The 15,967-nt window shown below is 47.3% G+C and overlaps 1 protein-coding gene across 1 annotated transcript in view; it reads right to left on the reverse strand.

Moving 5' to 3' along the window:
• Positions 1-2,519: 2,519 nt before the first annotated feature.
• LOC144142939 (uncharacterized) overlaps positions 2,520-15,967 on the reverse strand; it is a 29,768-nt gene continuing 16,320 nt past the window's right edge. Inside the window, exon 3 of the mRNA XM_077674770.1 lies at positions 2,520-2,834. Within this exon, the coding sequence (XP_077530896.1) occupies positions 2,623-2,834 (212 nt within the window). The 3' untranslated portion in view covers positions 2,520-2,622. The remainder of the gene's footprint in view (positions 2,835-15,967) is intronic.

The raw sequence follows: 15,967 nt of genomic DNA on the forward strand, positions 1-15,967 counted from the left end.
CGTTAATAACTGCTGGCGTAATCTACGAGAAATAAACAAGGAGTTATCGCCCCCTGTCGCAGACACTGGTGCGATAACGTGGGTAGCAGACACAGGAGGGACTAAACGGTAGAACGGTACTTCACGCTCAAGGCCAAACGCCCGCACAGGATGACGACGACAGCTTCGTATCACACAGCGTACTGAAGTAACTGCAGCGGCGGCTGCTTACCGGCAACGCGAGCGCTCACAAAGCAGAAGAAAAAACACCGTAGCGATTGTCATTACCGAGCATGTTAAGAACACTGCACACAACACGCAAACAAGGAATACGACTGAACGGCACTAAAAATCGTCGTCAGAGAGCCCGACGACGCCGACGGTTTGACGCGAACAGCGGAGGCGGCCATTTTGGTAGAAGTCCGGAAGCGCGGAAGTACATGTTTTGTGATTTCTTCCGTGAGCGCGGCATGGAGGCGGTCTACCGCGACGTCACGTTGATACGGCGACACCATTGGCTGGAAGGGGGTCCTTTGATGAGGAAAAGCCGCACTTTTCTTGAGTTGTATCCGAGTATAGTTCACTATATACCATTTTCCATAAGCAGCCGGGAAAGGAGGAAAATACTCTCAAACCAGTTCTCTCGGCGGCCGACCAGTGTTGCCTGTGCGCGCTGGGCTGCTAACATCGCTCGGCGCGGTATGCTCCGCTGCGTATACAGGGGGTATTTCGCACCGCATGCTTAGTTTTTGCGGAACTTTCAACTGTTTTAAGCCCGTTCTACATGGAGCGAAGTTCGCCTGCGAATCCGCTGGAACGAACATTCGCACTTGCGAAGTTCGCAATGCCTGGAATTGTCGTCTACATGGGGCCTGCGAACGCAGCGATTTTCGCATTTCAGATGCGCCTTGTTTGCAGACTGAATTAAGCTTGCCACCAGGAAAGGTTGTTGTGATTTTAACAAGGGTCGTTTTATTTTACTTTCTTGGCAAGTTGTTTCTGTCTGATTTGCGGTAAATATAAGTTTATTTGCGGTTTTATGTAAGAATCGCCAATTCTTTATCAATATACGCACACACAGCAGAAAAGACAAACGTTTTGGTGTGCCCGCGCTTTTGTCGCGCTCATACAAGCAACGCCATCTGGTTTCCAAGCGTGCAAGTGGTGCCGAGCTATGCTCGGGAGGTTCCCGTTTGAACCCATTCCCATTTCACCCTTCCCGCTTGTTCCGTCCCGTTTCAACCCGGCGCAAAACGACTCTCCCGTTTCGCCCTTTCCCACTTGGCCCGTTCCCGTTTGAACCCGCTCCCATTTTAACCTTCCCGTTTGTTCCTTCCCATTTCAACCCGGGGCGAAAGAACCTTCCCGTTTCACATTTTCCCGTTTAGCCCCTTCCCAGAATAACGTACCCAGTTTATGAAACGTTATAAAAACATTTTCATATTGTTTTTCATTTATTTCCGTTTGTTCACAGCCGCTGCGATAGCATGCTCAGTACATCCAGAGTCCTCAATTGACTGCTTTTCAAACGTGGGCTTCACTTTTTGAATCTAGAGGCGACGACATTTGGTTACAATTCGTCATACCAATTAACAAATCTTTTAAATTAACAAAGCCTAACAAACAAAGTAACAATTAACAAATTGATAAACAAATCTTTTAAATTAACAAACAAGTCTTTTAAACTAACAAACCAAAAAATGATAAAATAAAAAAGCCCAGAAAAGCGCCGCGGAAGCACAAATAAAAAATCGCAAAAACACCCTCACTTTGAATGAAATCGTATTTGGCGGACTAACACATGTAATCGTTATAATAGCGCAAGTGTACATCAATGTCGAACAGAAACAGATGAAAACTATAAAAGATTAAAAGATGTATAAAAATAAAGTTACCCTATGTATCTGGATACATATGCCACATCTGGCTATAAAAAATCGCAGTGATGAGAAGCGGCGAAAATTATAAACTTAGCTTTGCGTTTTATTGATTCTGTTTATTCCCGTCACTCTGGCGTACTCAGTTTGCATAGTAGGGCAAACCTTCAAAAACTTAAGCAGCGCAGGGTCGTCTCTAGCCTAAATTTTCTTTACTAGAGAAACTTAAAATTGTCGCGGGAATACTACCTGTAAGGGCCTTTCAGACGTTCAGCGAGAAGACATCATAGTAAGACTATTAGGCAGCCAACCAGCTGAACGGGAAGGTCGTTTCGGGAACTGGCGCACACGGGATGGGTCAAGCGGGAAGGGCGTTTCGGGAAAGGGTTCAAACGGGAAGGGGTCAAACGGGAATGGGTTCTTTCGGGCTACACCCATTGATTGTGGCTTGCTTAGGATTTCTGCCTCAGTCTTAAGGCGAGCTGCAACCAGTTTTGTGAAGCCCATATCGCCACTTTGGATGCAGATAAGCCCGGACTGAGCACTTCTGCAGTGCAGCCTCAGAAGTGCTTCACCTCGTATACGTTCATATGCCTTTGTAGATATATGGGGCTGAGAACAACACAGCGACAAGTTGTTTCCTCGGACCATGTCAGCCTTACTTTCTTAAAATTCCTTACTTGTTCAAGCAAGAATAATGCGGAAGACACGTTTTCAGCGGCCTTTTGCCGTATGTACGAAAGGTCCGCACTGAAGGAATCCTCTCTCAGCTGTTGCAGCGGTTTAGTCGCACAATTTGACTCATGAGGTCGCTTTCCTTCCTCTTCCACTTAACTTTTTCTGTAGTCAACAAGGTTGACGCCGATCTGCTGTCAACATAAACACCTCCATCATGCTTGTCTTCAAGGATCACCGCTCCAGGCTGTCCCGAATATCCATCTGGTAGCGTGCCCACGGGGGCGTCGTCAGGCAGGGTTTCTGTTGTGGCAGCACACGGAAGCGGGATAGAGCGAGATGTAACAGCTGACGAAGCGTCAGCGCACCCTGCGTCCCCAAAACGAGCCCTTTTATTCGAGCGCTCTTGATGTTCCGGCGAGCTCCAGTCCGGTGCTCTGGCTGCAGAAAATTGCATGCAGATGACAACGAACGCGAAAAAACGATGAGAATCAGAGCTCTTCGCCTTTCCCATTTCCCCTGTTCCCATTTGAACCCGTTCCCATTTGAACCTTCTCGTTTGTTCCCTGCCGCTTCAACCCGGTACAAAACGCCCTTCCCGTTTCGTATTTTCCCAATTAGCCCCTTCCCGGAATAACGCACCCAGTTTCGACTCAGGTGACTCGAACCGAGGCGTGCGATTTTTAAAATTAAAGTTGCGTCCGACTGTATTTTAACCTCATGTTTTGAGTTATGTTCGACGTAACCGAAAGTCAGAAACTTGCGCCCGCCGTAACCTGAAAATTAAATTGAAGTTACGTCAAACGTATTTCACCGTAAAAAAACGTTACGGCTGGCGGAGCCAAAGTATGAAGACGCCCTATGAACCTGCAACCTTTTTGCAATGGTCCGTTTTAAGATACGCGGCGCCAATTAAAAAACAACACGTAGGTTGCTGCGTTACGTCCGACCCGGTACAGCACACCTTCCGTCTGCTTCTGCGTTGGTCGAGCGCGGTCTGGAACGTGTTACTCGCATGCGTACGCCGCGGCCGCGGTGATGGTGCCAGTCCGTACGGTTGCATAAACGAATGCACTTATATGCAACGCACACAAAAAAAGAAAGAGCGAGAATTAACAAAATAGAACCTTTCCGCGGTCGCAGTGCCAGTCTGTAGCGCCCGCAGCTCTTCTCAAGAATGAAGTTGGGGTTTTAACAAATGCAACTATTAATTTATTAGGGGTAGTACAGGTATACTGTTTTATTTGCAGGAAAAAGATATCGCGAAATATTATTACCAAATCTTAGCTAACTACAGAAAAAACTTATTTTATGAAAGCGAGAAAGGGCCAAGCCATGGTGGTACGATCCATTTTAATGTGTACGTCGCTAACGGTCACTTTATATGCAAATGTCTGTAGAAGAATGGCCATTGAAGTCTAAAGCTGAAATTTTTCCTCGGAGGAAACGGTTCGCACATATTTTTCATCCAGGCGTTAAGAACACGTACCCCAAGCCGTTTTCTCTTGCGTGTACTTTTTACGGGTAATACATAAGCGGGCACGCAGTGCGTGGAAAAGCAAAACCACACATTTAGGTAGTTATCCGTCTGTAATAGCGTTTTAGCATATCGTTACCGTGTTTGCGTCACCGTTTACCGTGTTACCGGGAGCGGGAGTTTCCGTTTGCTGCTGAAAACGGCATGTATTAGGCAGTTTTAGCATATCGTTACCGTGTGTGCGTTACCGTTTACCGTGTTACCGGAAGCCTCTGGCGACGGTGAAGCCTGTGCCGGCAAGTTACCGTTCGCGGTAACTCTTGCGCTGCGCAGTCGACTCCCGCAAACACGGTAAACGGTAACGTAAACACGGTAACGCTATGCGAAAACTCTTTTATTTAGCACACCGTTTGCGGTTTGCGTATTTCGGCCGCCGCGGCGCAAGTAGCGACATCTGATGAATTAGTGTCAAAGCAAATCACGCATATTTTTTTTTGCTGATATCTATTTGCTTTTGTTTAAAGTAGCTGGAATATTTCACTTTTCGGGTGAAGCGTTCACAATAACTGTAGTTGCTTTGACAATATAGCCATCACCTGTAGAGCTTAAAAAGAAAACGTGTCGGAAGGACCCTTTAAACCTAGTAGAGGTAGAGTCAATAGGCAGTTTTAGCATATCGTTAGCGTGTTTGCGTTACCGTTTACTGTGTTACCGGAAGCCGCTGGCGACGGTGTAGCCTGTGCCGGTAAGTTACCGTTCGCGGTAACTCTCGCGCTGCGCAGTGGACTCCCGCAAACACGATAAACGGTAACGTAAACGCGGTAACGATATGCTAAAACTGCCTATTGACTCTAACTCTACTAGGTTTAAAGGGTCCTTCCGACGCGTTTTCTTTACCGTTTACCGTGTTACCGGAAGCCGCTGGTGACGGTGAAGCCTGTGCCGGTAAGTTACCGTTCGCGGTAACTCTCGCGCTGTGCACCAACACGGTAAACGGTAACGCAAACACGGTATCGATATGCTAAAACTGCCTATTGCAAAATAGAATTTGGCCACGCGCTAAATATTTAGGCAAGAAATAAGTAAAATATGTTGTAGTAACCACTCAGTAACTTAATTACACTACCTTGCCCAGCACAATTTTGGAGGCCTAAAAGCCCACTGAACACAAAACGTCTTATAGATGTCCACCATGGTCTTGCAAGGTCTTAGACATCTTGCACTATGCGAGTTAGCTATAAGACGTCTATTTTTTATGTCTCAAAGATGTCTTAAGAGAGATATCTACACGACAATTGTGCAAGATCTCCGACGTCTTGAGCTCCGTGAGATGTTGATAAGTCATCTTTACTAAGATGACTAGAAGACGTACGAACCTCAATGTGTACAAGACGTTCCCAAGCAGAAGAAATTGCCAAGCCCAAGCACGGCAAATCATCAGTGGCCAATCAATGTGTCCGAGCTTGGCAATACTTCGGCCGCCAGTATTGGCTGGCGCTTGGGAAAGTTGACAAGCCAACAAATGGCCAAGCTCTGGAAGGCCAATATTGAACAAATCTTGGCAAAGTATGTTGCCATGATAATGCCTATGGGTGCACCCCGTGAATTCTCATGCACATTTTTGGCTTTGTGGTCAGTCTTTATGAGCAATGCCTATTTTATGGGATGCCTCGCTGCCCGATTTCTGCTTTATACATGCCCTTTAACAGGAATTTATTTAACGTTACTCATTTATTTATAGCGCACTCGTTAAATAATTTCCTGTACAATGCATCTATAAAACAAAAATCGGACCGCGAGGCACAATAAACAAAATGCATCAATTTTGCGAAGCAATTACGGGACTTGCAAAACAATTCAGAAACAAATCACCAGGTCCCTCAGTGTAGTTGTTTTTATTGTTTACATCAAATTTACAACGGGAAACCTGGCTTAACAGTGGCAAGAATAGGAACACAAACACGAAAGCAAATAGAAACACAATAGTCGAGAAAAAAGCGCAGCTCATGAAGCGCGAACCGATTATGCTTCGGAAGACAGCTACGCCGCAGTGCCAGCCGCAGGATGGCACGAAGGCGGCAGCTGTCTTTCAACAAGCCCACAGTAAGACAGCTACGCCGCAGTGCCAGCCGCAGGATGGCACGAAGGCGGCAGCTGTCTTTCAACAAGCCCACAGTAAGACAGCTACGCCGCAGTGCCAGCCGCAGGATGGCACGAAGGCGGCAGCTGTCTTTCAACAAGCCCACAGTAAGACAGCTACGCCGCAGTGCCAGCCGCAGGATGGCACGAAGGCGGCAGCTGTCTTTCAACAAGCCCACAGTAAGACAGCTACGCCGCAGTGCCAGCCGCAGGATGGCACGAAGGCGGCAGCTGTCTTTCAACAAGCCCACAGTAAGACAGCTACGCCGCAGTGCCAGCCGCAGGATGGCACGAAGGCGGCAGCTGTCTTTCAACAAGCCCACAGTAAGACAGCTACGCCGCAGTGCCAGCCGCAGGATGGCACGAAGGCGGCAGCTGTCTTTCAACAAGCCCACAGTAAGACAGCTACGCCGCAGTGCCAGCCGCAGGATGGCACGAAGGCGGCAGCTGTCTTTCAACAAGCCCACAGTAAGACAGCTACGCCGCAGTGCCAGCCGCAGGATGGCACGAAGGCGGCAGCTGTCTTTCAACAAGCCCACAGTAAGACAGCTACGCCGCAGTGCCAGCCGCAGGATGGCACGAAGGCGGCAGCTGTCTTTCAACAAGCCCACAGTAAGACAGCTACGTAGTCGTAGTCGTAGTTGTAGTCGTAGTCGTAGTCGTAGTCGTAGTCGTAGTCGTAGTCGTAGTCGTAGTTGTAGTCGTAGTTGTAGTCGTAGTTGTAGTCGTAGTTGTAGTTGTAGTCGTAGTTGTAGTTGTAGTTGTAACCGTCCCCTGTCGGTCAACAGCTGCGTTGGCGACGAGGTCCTTCCGCAGCATCCCCAGGACATGTCTCAGCATCTCGACGACATGAATGTGAGGAGCACCATTCACCGTTCTTCGCTCTCCCGGTTGCAATCAAGACGTCTGGCGGATCAGCAGCCGCATGTGGTGGCGCTCACACCTACCCCGCCCAGAGAACGAAGTGAGGACGGGTCCTACCACTTTTCAGACATCACGACGCCCACATCCTTGAACAAAGATAACGTGAGCCTTGGAATGGAGCCCTGCAACAACTCCAAGGTGCCGGTGAAAGACCACATTCGCTTACCACGATGGGTAATATGAACTACCCCAGGAAGAGAATCTTGTGCCGACCAGAAGGCAAAAAGACGACCGATACCAACATCTTGGGAAACTCATCCACAAACGTTTATGAAGACTCCATTGAGGATCAGGACATCGTTTCAGCTAAAAATGATGAGGCCGAAGCCAGCGGCGAGGTAGCATCAAACGCCCGAACGGAAGATGAAAAGCACGACGACCATAAGGATACACCTGCTACAGACAAGGATGCTTTTGCGACAATTACCGATACCGACAACAAAAATCTTGAAGGCAAGCACGTGGACAAAAGACGGACTTACGCATAAATGAAAACGAGAACCAAATGACCATGAGAGGGAGGAATACCTTCAAACAAACGGACAGCATTGGCAGCAGAACACGCCGCTTAGAAACGCCGGAGAGGATCTTTCTGAAATATGCAGTGAAGAATTCCTCATCAATGGAAACAAGCTTTGCTCTAGCACTAGCCAGAAAGAAAGAACCGAACCACGAGACATAACCAACGGGAAGAGACCTGCAACGGACTCTTTAGCCTTTCGTGGGTCTGTCGAGACAGAGCCAGGGGCCCACGCAAACAGCTCGGTGGTGCACCTCTTTGCAGTGTGGCCGAGTGTAGAGACGTAAAACATCAAGCCAAAAGCTGAGACCTAGGTCACCGGCGAATCCACTACCAAACCGAGGAGGACAGCCGCCGAGTGGAAGTGAAGGAAGAAGCGGGGAATCCGTCCTGGGGAGAACAAACATGGCGTCTTGAGAATCGGACGTGGTGTTATATATATATATATATATATATATATATACATACATACACATATATACATATACATATACACATACACATATACACATACACATACACATATATATATATATATATAGTAGGATTCTACATTTCACACACTAGTTATTTCCCACCCCGCAGCCATCCGCGCTCAGCAAACATGCCTTGCGAGCGCCGGCTGCGTACGGGTCCGTTGTTTGTGGAGGCAGACAAAGGCAGGAGGCGGAGAGGGCAAAACACCATATGGCAGCATTTATTGCAAAGTGCAAATCAAATATACTGCATACAGACTACTCGTAGGCCATAACGGTAACACTGGGAGCGTGGCATTAAACAACGCTAGAGATCGAGATGGTTTAAATCACCGATGGCATAACGGAGCAGCGGAGCGCTGCGCGTGGGAGCGCGGTTGCAGTCTCCCAGCTCGCCCGGACACGTCCCATTGTGGCGCGTTTCCCAGGTCCGGACTGGCCGCCGAAACGTCCGCGTGCCACCGCATCCCCAAGACAAGAGAGCGTCCTCTCGTCATGCGACAACCCACCAGACCTCGCCATTTGGTGGCGCTAGTGCCGAGGAAGAACTGGTTCTCAGGTAAGTCAGAGGGGAAAAGGGTCAACGCCTCCACCCTGGCGACAACGAAGACTCCGGTCGCTGGCGCCCTCTCGTATGGTTCCCGTCGCGCGAGCGAGGCGCATTGTGCAACGCCAGCCGCGATGGGAAGCTAGCCAGAAAGGGGTTCGCGTGAAAGTCGCGATCCCCACATCCCTCCCTCCTAAATTTCTTGCGTACGCCGGCGAGAGCTGACTACAGGACTAGAGGTGACGGAAAGTTCGTTCGTCGATTAAATCGTTAGTCACTGCATAGCGTTCCCTACGCCGGCTTCCGCTTGTCCAATGCCACCGCTGGCAATGTTCCAGCAGGCGCGGTCATCACCCGCTGATGTCTGCAAGCAGGTAGATCCGTGAAGAATCGCACCAGCCAGCCCAAGCAAGCGTTGCTAAGGTGGCGGTGCATCCGTGATGGCCCGTGGCCGCAAAGTAGAGACTACCGACTCCCTCGGCCAGGCTGCACCACTCCGCTTCAGCAGGCTCGCCAGCTGCAGACGAACCGTCGTCCGGCGCAGTAGTCAGCAGCATAAACACGCTCCATCATGTGGTCCAAGCGTGGGTGGCTCAGCTGCACAAAGAAACTCCCCGCACCTTCAGTGTAGGGCAGAAAAATAGCTCTCCGAACGCACCGCCTTTGTGGCGCGATGCTAATGACAACTGCCAGGTTGTCAGCATTGTCATCGCTCTGTTAATGTCAACAAAGCCTAATAAAGTGTCCAAACCCTAAAATGTATACGGCGGGAAAAAACAGGACCGCGTAGCCCCGTAGGAAAAGGGCGCGTGCGCAGGTCGCTATTCATAAAGGCGGTCGTGCTCCGGCACACCGCGCACTCCGGCGCCGCTAGAGCCATCTTATTGGCCGGCGAGTCCTATGCCGTGCGTGCAATGCTTTTACTTTTTTTTTATTAATGCGTGCTCGATTCGAAGACGTTTGTTGTGCACTTTCGGCGTTGAGAGGCCGCGATATGGATTTACGCGAACTATAGTGTGAGAGCAGTCTGGAAAAACTAACCTTACCTGGGCAATGGTCGTGCTTGCGCGAGAAACACGCAGCGCCCCGCGTCGTATGTTGCACCTGGGCGTCAATATTTGTGTAAAGCACAAAGCTACATAACAAGCGGCCAGCCGGCGCCCGCGCGACTGCACAAAGGCAATCGTAGGTAAAAACTGTCGGCAGCTTATTTTAAGCAACGCACGTACATACCGCGGTTTGCTTGTGCATGTTTACACCATTTGTTTAGATACTCTTATTTATCATCGCTAGGTAGCTACTCCAGGATACTGAATATTAAACCAAACAAGCCGCGGATCTCGTTAGGATCTGATAGTACGGTGAAGCTAGAATGTATAGTTCATATCGTAGCATCGCCCCCGCCGACCTAACGCTTGTCATATTCGACCCGCAGCCGTAGGACACCGCGGGACGCTGCCGCTTCCCACCATTTATTTAGCCTACGCAGGAATTTGGATCAATGGTCATAATATAATTTTACACCTACAATTTCATTACCCAACAGCGCTTGCGCAAGATTATTCAGCTTACATTTGAAGTGACCCCAAATTGCGAACTGTAGTGAAGCAATATTCAGTCAACTGGGGCGGGTGGATCGCCATATCCCCCCTTAACAACAAATACCCATCTTCCAGCCTCTCCCTCACACAAACCCCTAACAACTCCACAATTCCGTAAATATTTTAAAATGACTGCAAGCCAAGCAGCCTCATCAAGATATGAGCATTACTAAGCCCTAGGAATACCCATGCACGCTCCAAACGAAAAATATGACGCGTTGGGTGCGCGCAACACTTTCGAAGAACAAATCAAGGTGCAAGCCGTGCAACACACTGCGCACCTGGAGCACCTCACCAAGATAACCGCGAGCAGACACCTATTAGACAGCCTCCGCATTTTACATGAGAAGACCGCCTTCGACAAGATCTTCACCCCTGCGGAGAGAGCTGCGAGTCCAGGAACTCGAGGAAATCTGCAAGTTGTTTGTATTGACACAGCCACGTGGAGCTATGGTTTCAGCCGCCACCGACTGCTCGAGCAAAGTTCTTGACCCCTGCTCCACCCAAACCAAACACCCGAAGGAGGACGAAGAACTGGCCTTTGCCCTAGCCCGTTCTCGTTCTGCACGTTCTAGTCCATATTTTCATGTTCGCGTTTCATTTGATGCCGACAGTACATCCCAGCATGTAGTGCAACTAGAAATGATCACTTCTTTCGCACTGTGAAGCTGAATGTGTAAACCATGCGATATGGGAAGCAGATCTTGCATTTCAGTATTTGTTTAATTAGCATTATTTTTACTTGGTTAGCAATAGTAGTTCAAACCTAGAAGTTAGAATTGGTGTAAACTTGTATATGATTGCAAAACAAAAAACTGCTTCCCATGTTTCATTCTCCACAACTTCTGGCATCTATTCATGTCTTGCTGGCAATCTTGAATAGTTTTTTTTCTACTGTTCTCATAAACAACCAAGTAATTTTTTTTAAATTAACACAGAAACTAGTTGCCTCACATCAAAACTAATTAGATATTTGAAATCAGCTAAAAAAACTGAACAAGCCTATGAAGTTTCATCAGAATTGGTTTGAAAGCAAAAAAAAAAGATGTTTCTGGAACCACTGTTTCCATGGAAAGCCTACAAAACGGCCCTTCACCTGCCCACCTTTACACCCTCACAAAAACTCTTGGGCACCCACAACACAAACTCACTCAAGTTCACCTTCAACTTGCCACCTAGCATAATCAGAAGTTCCAAGCAGGAAAATTGACCCAGAATGCAATACTGCACCGGCTAAGGAAATGATTACACACTTGGTGAAGGGGCGTGTTGGCTATTGAAATGATCTTTACATGAAGTTTTATTCACCACGCATAAAATTAAAGGTAGAAACTAGTAGACACACTATGCAGAAACTAGCAGACACCCGAGACAAACTATGTCACTGCGATCGCTAATCAGCTATAGTGTCAGCTCTCAGATTTTTTAAAATTAAAATTCGGGATTGGATTTGATTAATACACACGCCTAAAATGCGATCTCAGTACACATCCCCGTCGCCAGTGTGTTTTATGCTTCCAGGTGAAGGTGGGCCTTGTGAATGCTTTGTTGCTTTCTACTTAGAAAGCCGACTCGGTAGCCGACCTGCAAACCTAGCAGCTACTGTAACTGCTGAAACGTTTATGCACGTATTGAAAACCTTTCAACACAAGTATTTGTACAATGTTAAATTGTATATGTATTTCTAAACATTTTAAAAATTCGCAGATCTAAAAATTTCGATTTAAAAAGTTTTAGGGCGTTATCAGCAAAACCGTTTCTCGTCAAGGTGCTTTAAGTGATGCCCTTTCATTTGGGATAGAGAATATATACTCGACAATAATCGGTTGTCTGTCCCTTTAAGACGCCTCACTTTAATGCACCATGAGTTGCACTTGTAAGAAGGCGCGTGCTAAATGTAATGGGGAAACGTATTGTGGCGCGGAAACTATCAAGGCCGCGCCATAATTGAGGACGCATGCACCTATTGCTTCTGTAAGTCAGGTATGAATGAGCACAGCAAAAGTTACGTAAACTACGCAGCGATTCGTGCTGGCACGCATACGAACAAATCAGGAGCAAGGATAATCAAACGGCCCATATTCAAAGCTTTCATAGCTTGAGACTTGTCATATGGAACTACTCTATTCAGAAGTTGCTTGTAATCGGTCGGCCTGAATTTGTAGTTGGGATAACATACTCTGCACGCGAAACAATACTATCAACAGCCGTGATATACTATTATAGTTACAAAAACATCACTGTGAAAGGACCAATTAATAAATGTAGGTACCACCTCCAGGGAGGCCAGGAGCCGTTGCGCATTACTGGCTCTATGGAGTGGAATCATGGGCATGGAGTGGAATACAACACATACTGCAGGCATTTTTTACAGCAAAGCTGTATACCTCTACCCCCCCCCCCCCCAACGGTTTCATCGACGTAAGCAAATACAATCCCTGTGGGCAAAAAATGCCCGCCAATCCACCCTACGAAGGTGGTTTGAAAACGAAGCTGTAAACGAATCCCACAGTGATTACCCATGCAACGTCACTTGAATTCACACACGTGGCTCTACAAAAGATGAAACCAGAGACAAGTGAAATGCACTTAACCATACCCTTTCTTGCATGTTCTTTGTTAAGGTTAAATGAATGCAGGATTTATGAACGGTGGTTGGTTGAGTTGTATCGGTGTAGCACATGAGTGGACACTTTTGCAAAATGAAGGAAACTCAAACCCGGTGTTAGACGATCTCACTTCTGTTTCCGTCGCTTCAGACAGAGGCGACGGGATCGGTGTCAGAGATGAAAGAGAAGTGCGATGCCATGAGTTGTGAGATTCCTTTTATATTTATATAACCGCATCCTAGCGCATGCACAAGGAGCGCACACGGCCGCCACACGTGCCGTGAGCGGAGCGCACAGCGGCGCGAAAGGTAGCGTGACGCTATCACATGGCATTCAGCGAGAACGCAGGGGGTAAACCCGCAGATGTGCTCGGTGAGTGCACCGTCTGTCTCCCGCGTGGGCTCTCTCCGTGTGATACCTAGCCCTTCGGTGAGCAACATTAGGTTGGGTTTTGTTACCGACGTCTCCATCATGACTGCAGATAACAAAAGTTCTGCTCTTAGATGTACTGCTTATATCTAGAAAAGTCAAAAATCCTCGACTACCAAGCAAATTGCGTTAGTGCTCACATGAAGTCAAACAAGCCGATATCAGTGGGCATGGAAGTGCAGCAACGATGCGTATCTACAGCGACCCTTTCGCTTTTGTTGTGCAGATTTCGACCTTCCTTGCCTCGTGGAAAATTCTTCCGCTTCCGGCTAAGACACTGCAGCCAACTGCGCAACTCGGCGGCCAAGGCTTCCAGGCGTTGCATTCTGCAGTAAACACTCCGGACTGCCAAGCGCAGCAACCGTTTTTGTGGAACGACTCCCCGGCCCTCTGCGCACCGCCGTCATCCAAAGTAACCGACGCATCACCGCAGCTCTACTTAAACAGCTGGGACCCGAGGATCGCCTTCAGTGGGCATGGAAGTGCAGCAACAATGCGAGTCTACGGCAACCCTTTCGCTTTTCTTGTGCGGGTGGGTTCTGCTCCTTCCCTTTATAGCAAAAGATCAAACAATGTTTGCTTGCTGCTGCTTCCATGCCCTTGTGTAATGATTGCTGTGACAAGCGAATGTGTTCATGTTGTAAAACTGCTGATCATGTCTGGCGATATTGAATCAAACCCCGGCCCCCCAAAGGATGTTCCTGACAAACACTACAACGAGCTGCTTTTCCTTATTAAGTCATTGCATAACAAGATATATGTAAAGCACGATGAACTGATGGAGTCTATTAATGAAGTGAAAGAGGCGCAATCATCCCTTGAGCAACAGATTACGGATCTCGATAATAGGCTTTCGGAAGTTGAAAAACATGTCAGCTGCCCCGAAGGGCTGCCCACGCAAAATTATCAACCACAAGTAATGGCGCTGAACCAACGGCTAGATGACTTTGATGATCGTTCACGAAGGGAGAATTTAATATTTCATTGCCTTGCAGACAGCTCTTCCGAGACGTGGGCACAACCACAAGAAAAGGTTTGTGCAGTTCTGAATTCCGTATTGAACTTAAACTTGACTACTAGCGACGACCGACAATCTCGCGCCCACAGGTTAGGCAAGTTCATTCCTGGTAAATGTCGGCCAATTATTGTAAAGTTCTCCTCATCCAAATGAAGAAACAGCATCTTGAATTCCAAAAAAAAGCTGAAAGAGTCTGACGTGGTCGTGAACGAAGATTTTTGCAGGGCAACGAGGAGCATGAGAAAAAAGTTGTACGAGTACGGAAAGGATAGCGGCCAGCAGTTTACCATTCGCTATAACAAGCTTTGCCTGAACAAAAAGTGCTATGTCTACTCTCTTGCTACCGATAGCATATGCGAACTGGAAACGAACAAGCCAAGGCAGATCGATGATACGTCCGGGGGTTCAGATACCGTGTCATCCTAACATCTGACCCGCGCCCAAAAAATAACGACAAGAACCTGTCAGTCTTATTTTCAAATGTGCGCAGCGTCACTAACAAGCGCGATGCCTTGTTTTCCCTTTTTGATGACTGCGCTGCAGACATAGTAGGCAAACTCGGAATTGTTTTGTTGCGATAAAAATTACTTTGTATACCGAGCTGATCGTTGTAATCAACCTGTTGGCGGTGTATTGAACGCTGCAGCCGATTTTCTCACTTCCAGTATGGTGATAACAAATTCAGTCTTAGAAATTATCTGTGTTTCGATACACTTAAATAATCAAAACGCCCTGTTTTGCGCCTGTTATCGTCCGCCCAATGCTACATCTGACTTTTGTGACAAAATAAATGACGTTCTTAACAACCTGGTCTTGAAATTTCCACATGCGCCCTTGTTCTTGCTCGGGGACTTTAACTTCCCCAAAATAAACTGGTCAGTGCCCTGCTCTGCTTACAGTAATCTATCAGGAGATAGTACTACATTTTTTAACATGTGTCTCGACTTTAATTTGACTCAGCTAGTTGACAAACCAACCAGAGTGGGTCCGACGTCCGCTAACATACTAGATCTGGTCCTGAGAAATGTTCCAGATCTTGTGCGACTCCTAATTTTCCTTCCTGGTTTAAGCGCTCATTGTTTCATTCATTTTACCTTAGAAGCTGAGGTTTCGCGCCGGCTAACACACAGCAAAGCAATAAGAAATTACGCCAAAGGAGACTACGCTTCAATTAATACAGAACTCGAATGTTTAATCGATGCCTACATGGTAGGCTTTTTTGATCGCACGGTTGAACACAGTTGGCACTTGTTTAAAGAAAAAGTTACATTTTTGACTAATAAATATATTCCTTTACTCGTTATTTCTGGCAAGCAACGCTCACCTTGGTTCACATCTGATCTAAAACGACTGCAAAGCCTAAAGAAACGCTCATTTCGTGTAGCCAAACGCAAAAATGAGACATCCCGCTGGTTTGCTTACAAAAATATTTCCGACGCTTATCGTGCAGCCATAAAAGAAGCAAAGGACGTCTTTTTTACAAACACTCTCCCCTTGCTTCTCCAAAGTAACCCAAAAATGTTTTGGAAGACAATTAGACCTAATAAAAAAGAACTTATATCTCTTAGATATGCTGACAACCAGGTCATGCGCAGTGACGAATGTTGTCGCGTTCTGAATCAAGTATTCGCCAAGTCGTTTTCGAATTGTCCTGCGGATGTTGTGCCGCAATTATGCGATTACAACTTTTTTCCAA

The sequence above is a fragment of the Haemaphysalis longicornis genome, unplaced genomic scaffold (genome assembly GCF_048455015.1).
Source record: "Haemaphysalis longicornis isolate Haplotype H1 unplaced genomic scaffold, Haemaphysalis longicornis Haplotype H1 scaffold_6, whole genome shotgun sequence".
Classification (NCBI taxonomy): domain Eukaryota; kingdom Metazoa; phylum Arthropoda; class Arachnida; order Ixodida; family Ixodidae; genus Haemaphysalis; species Haemaphysalis longicornis.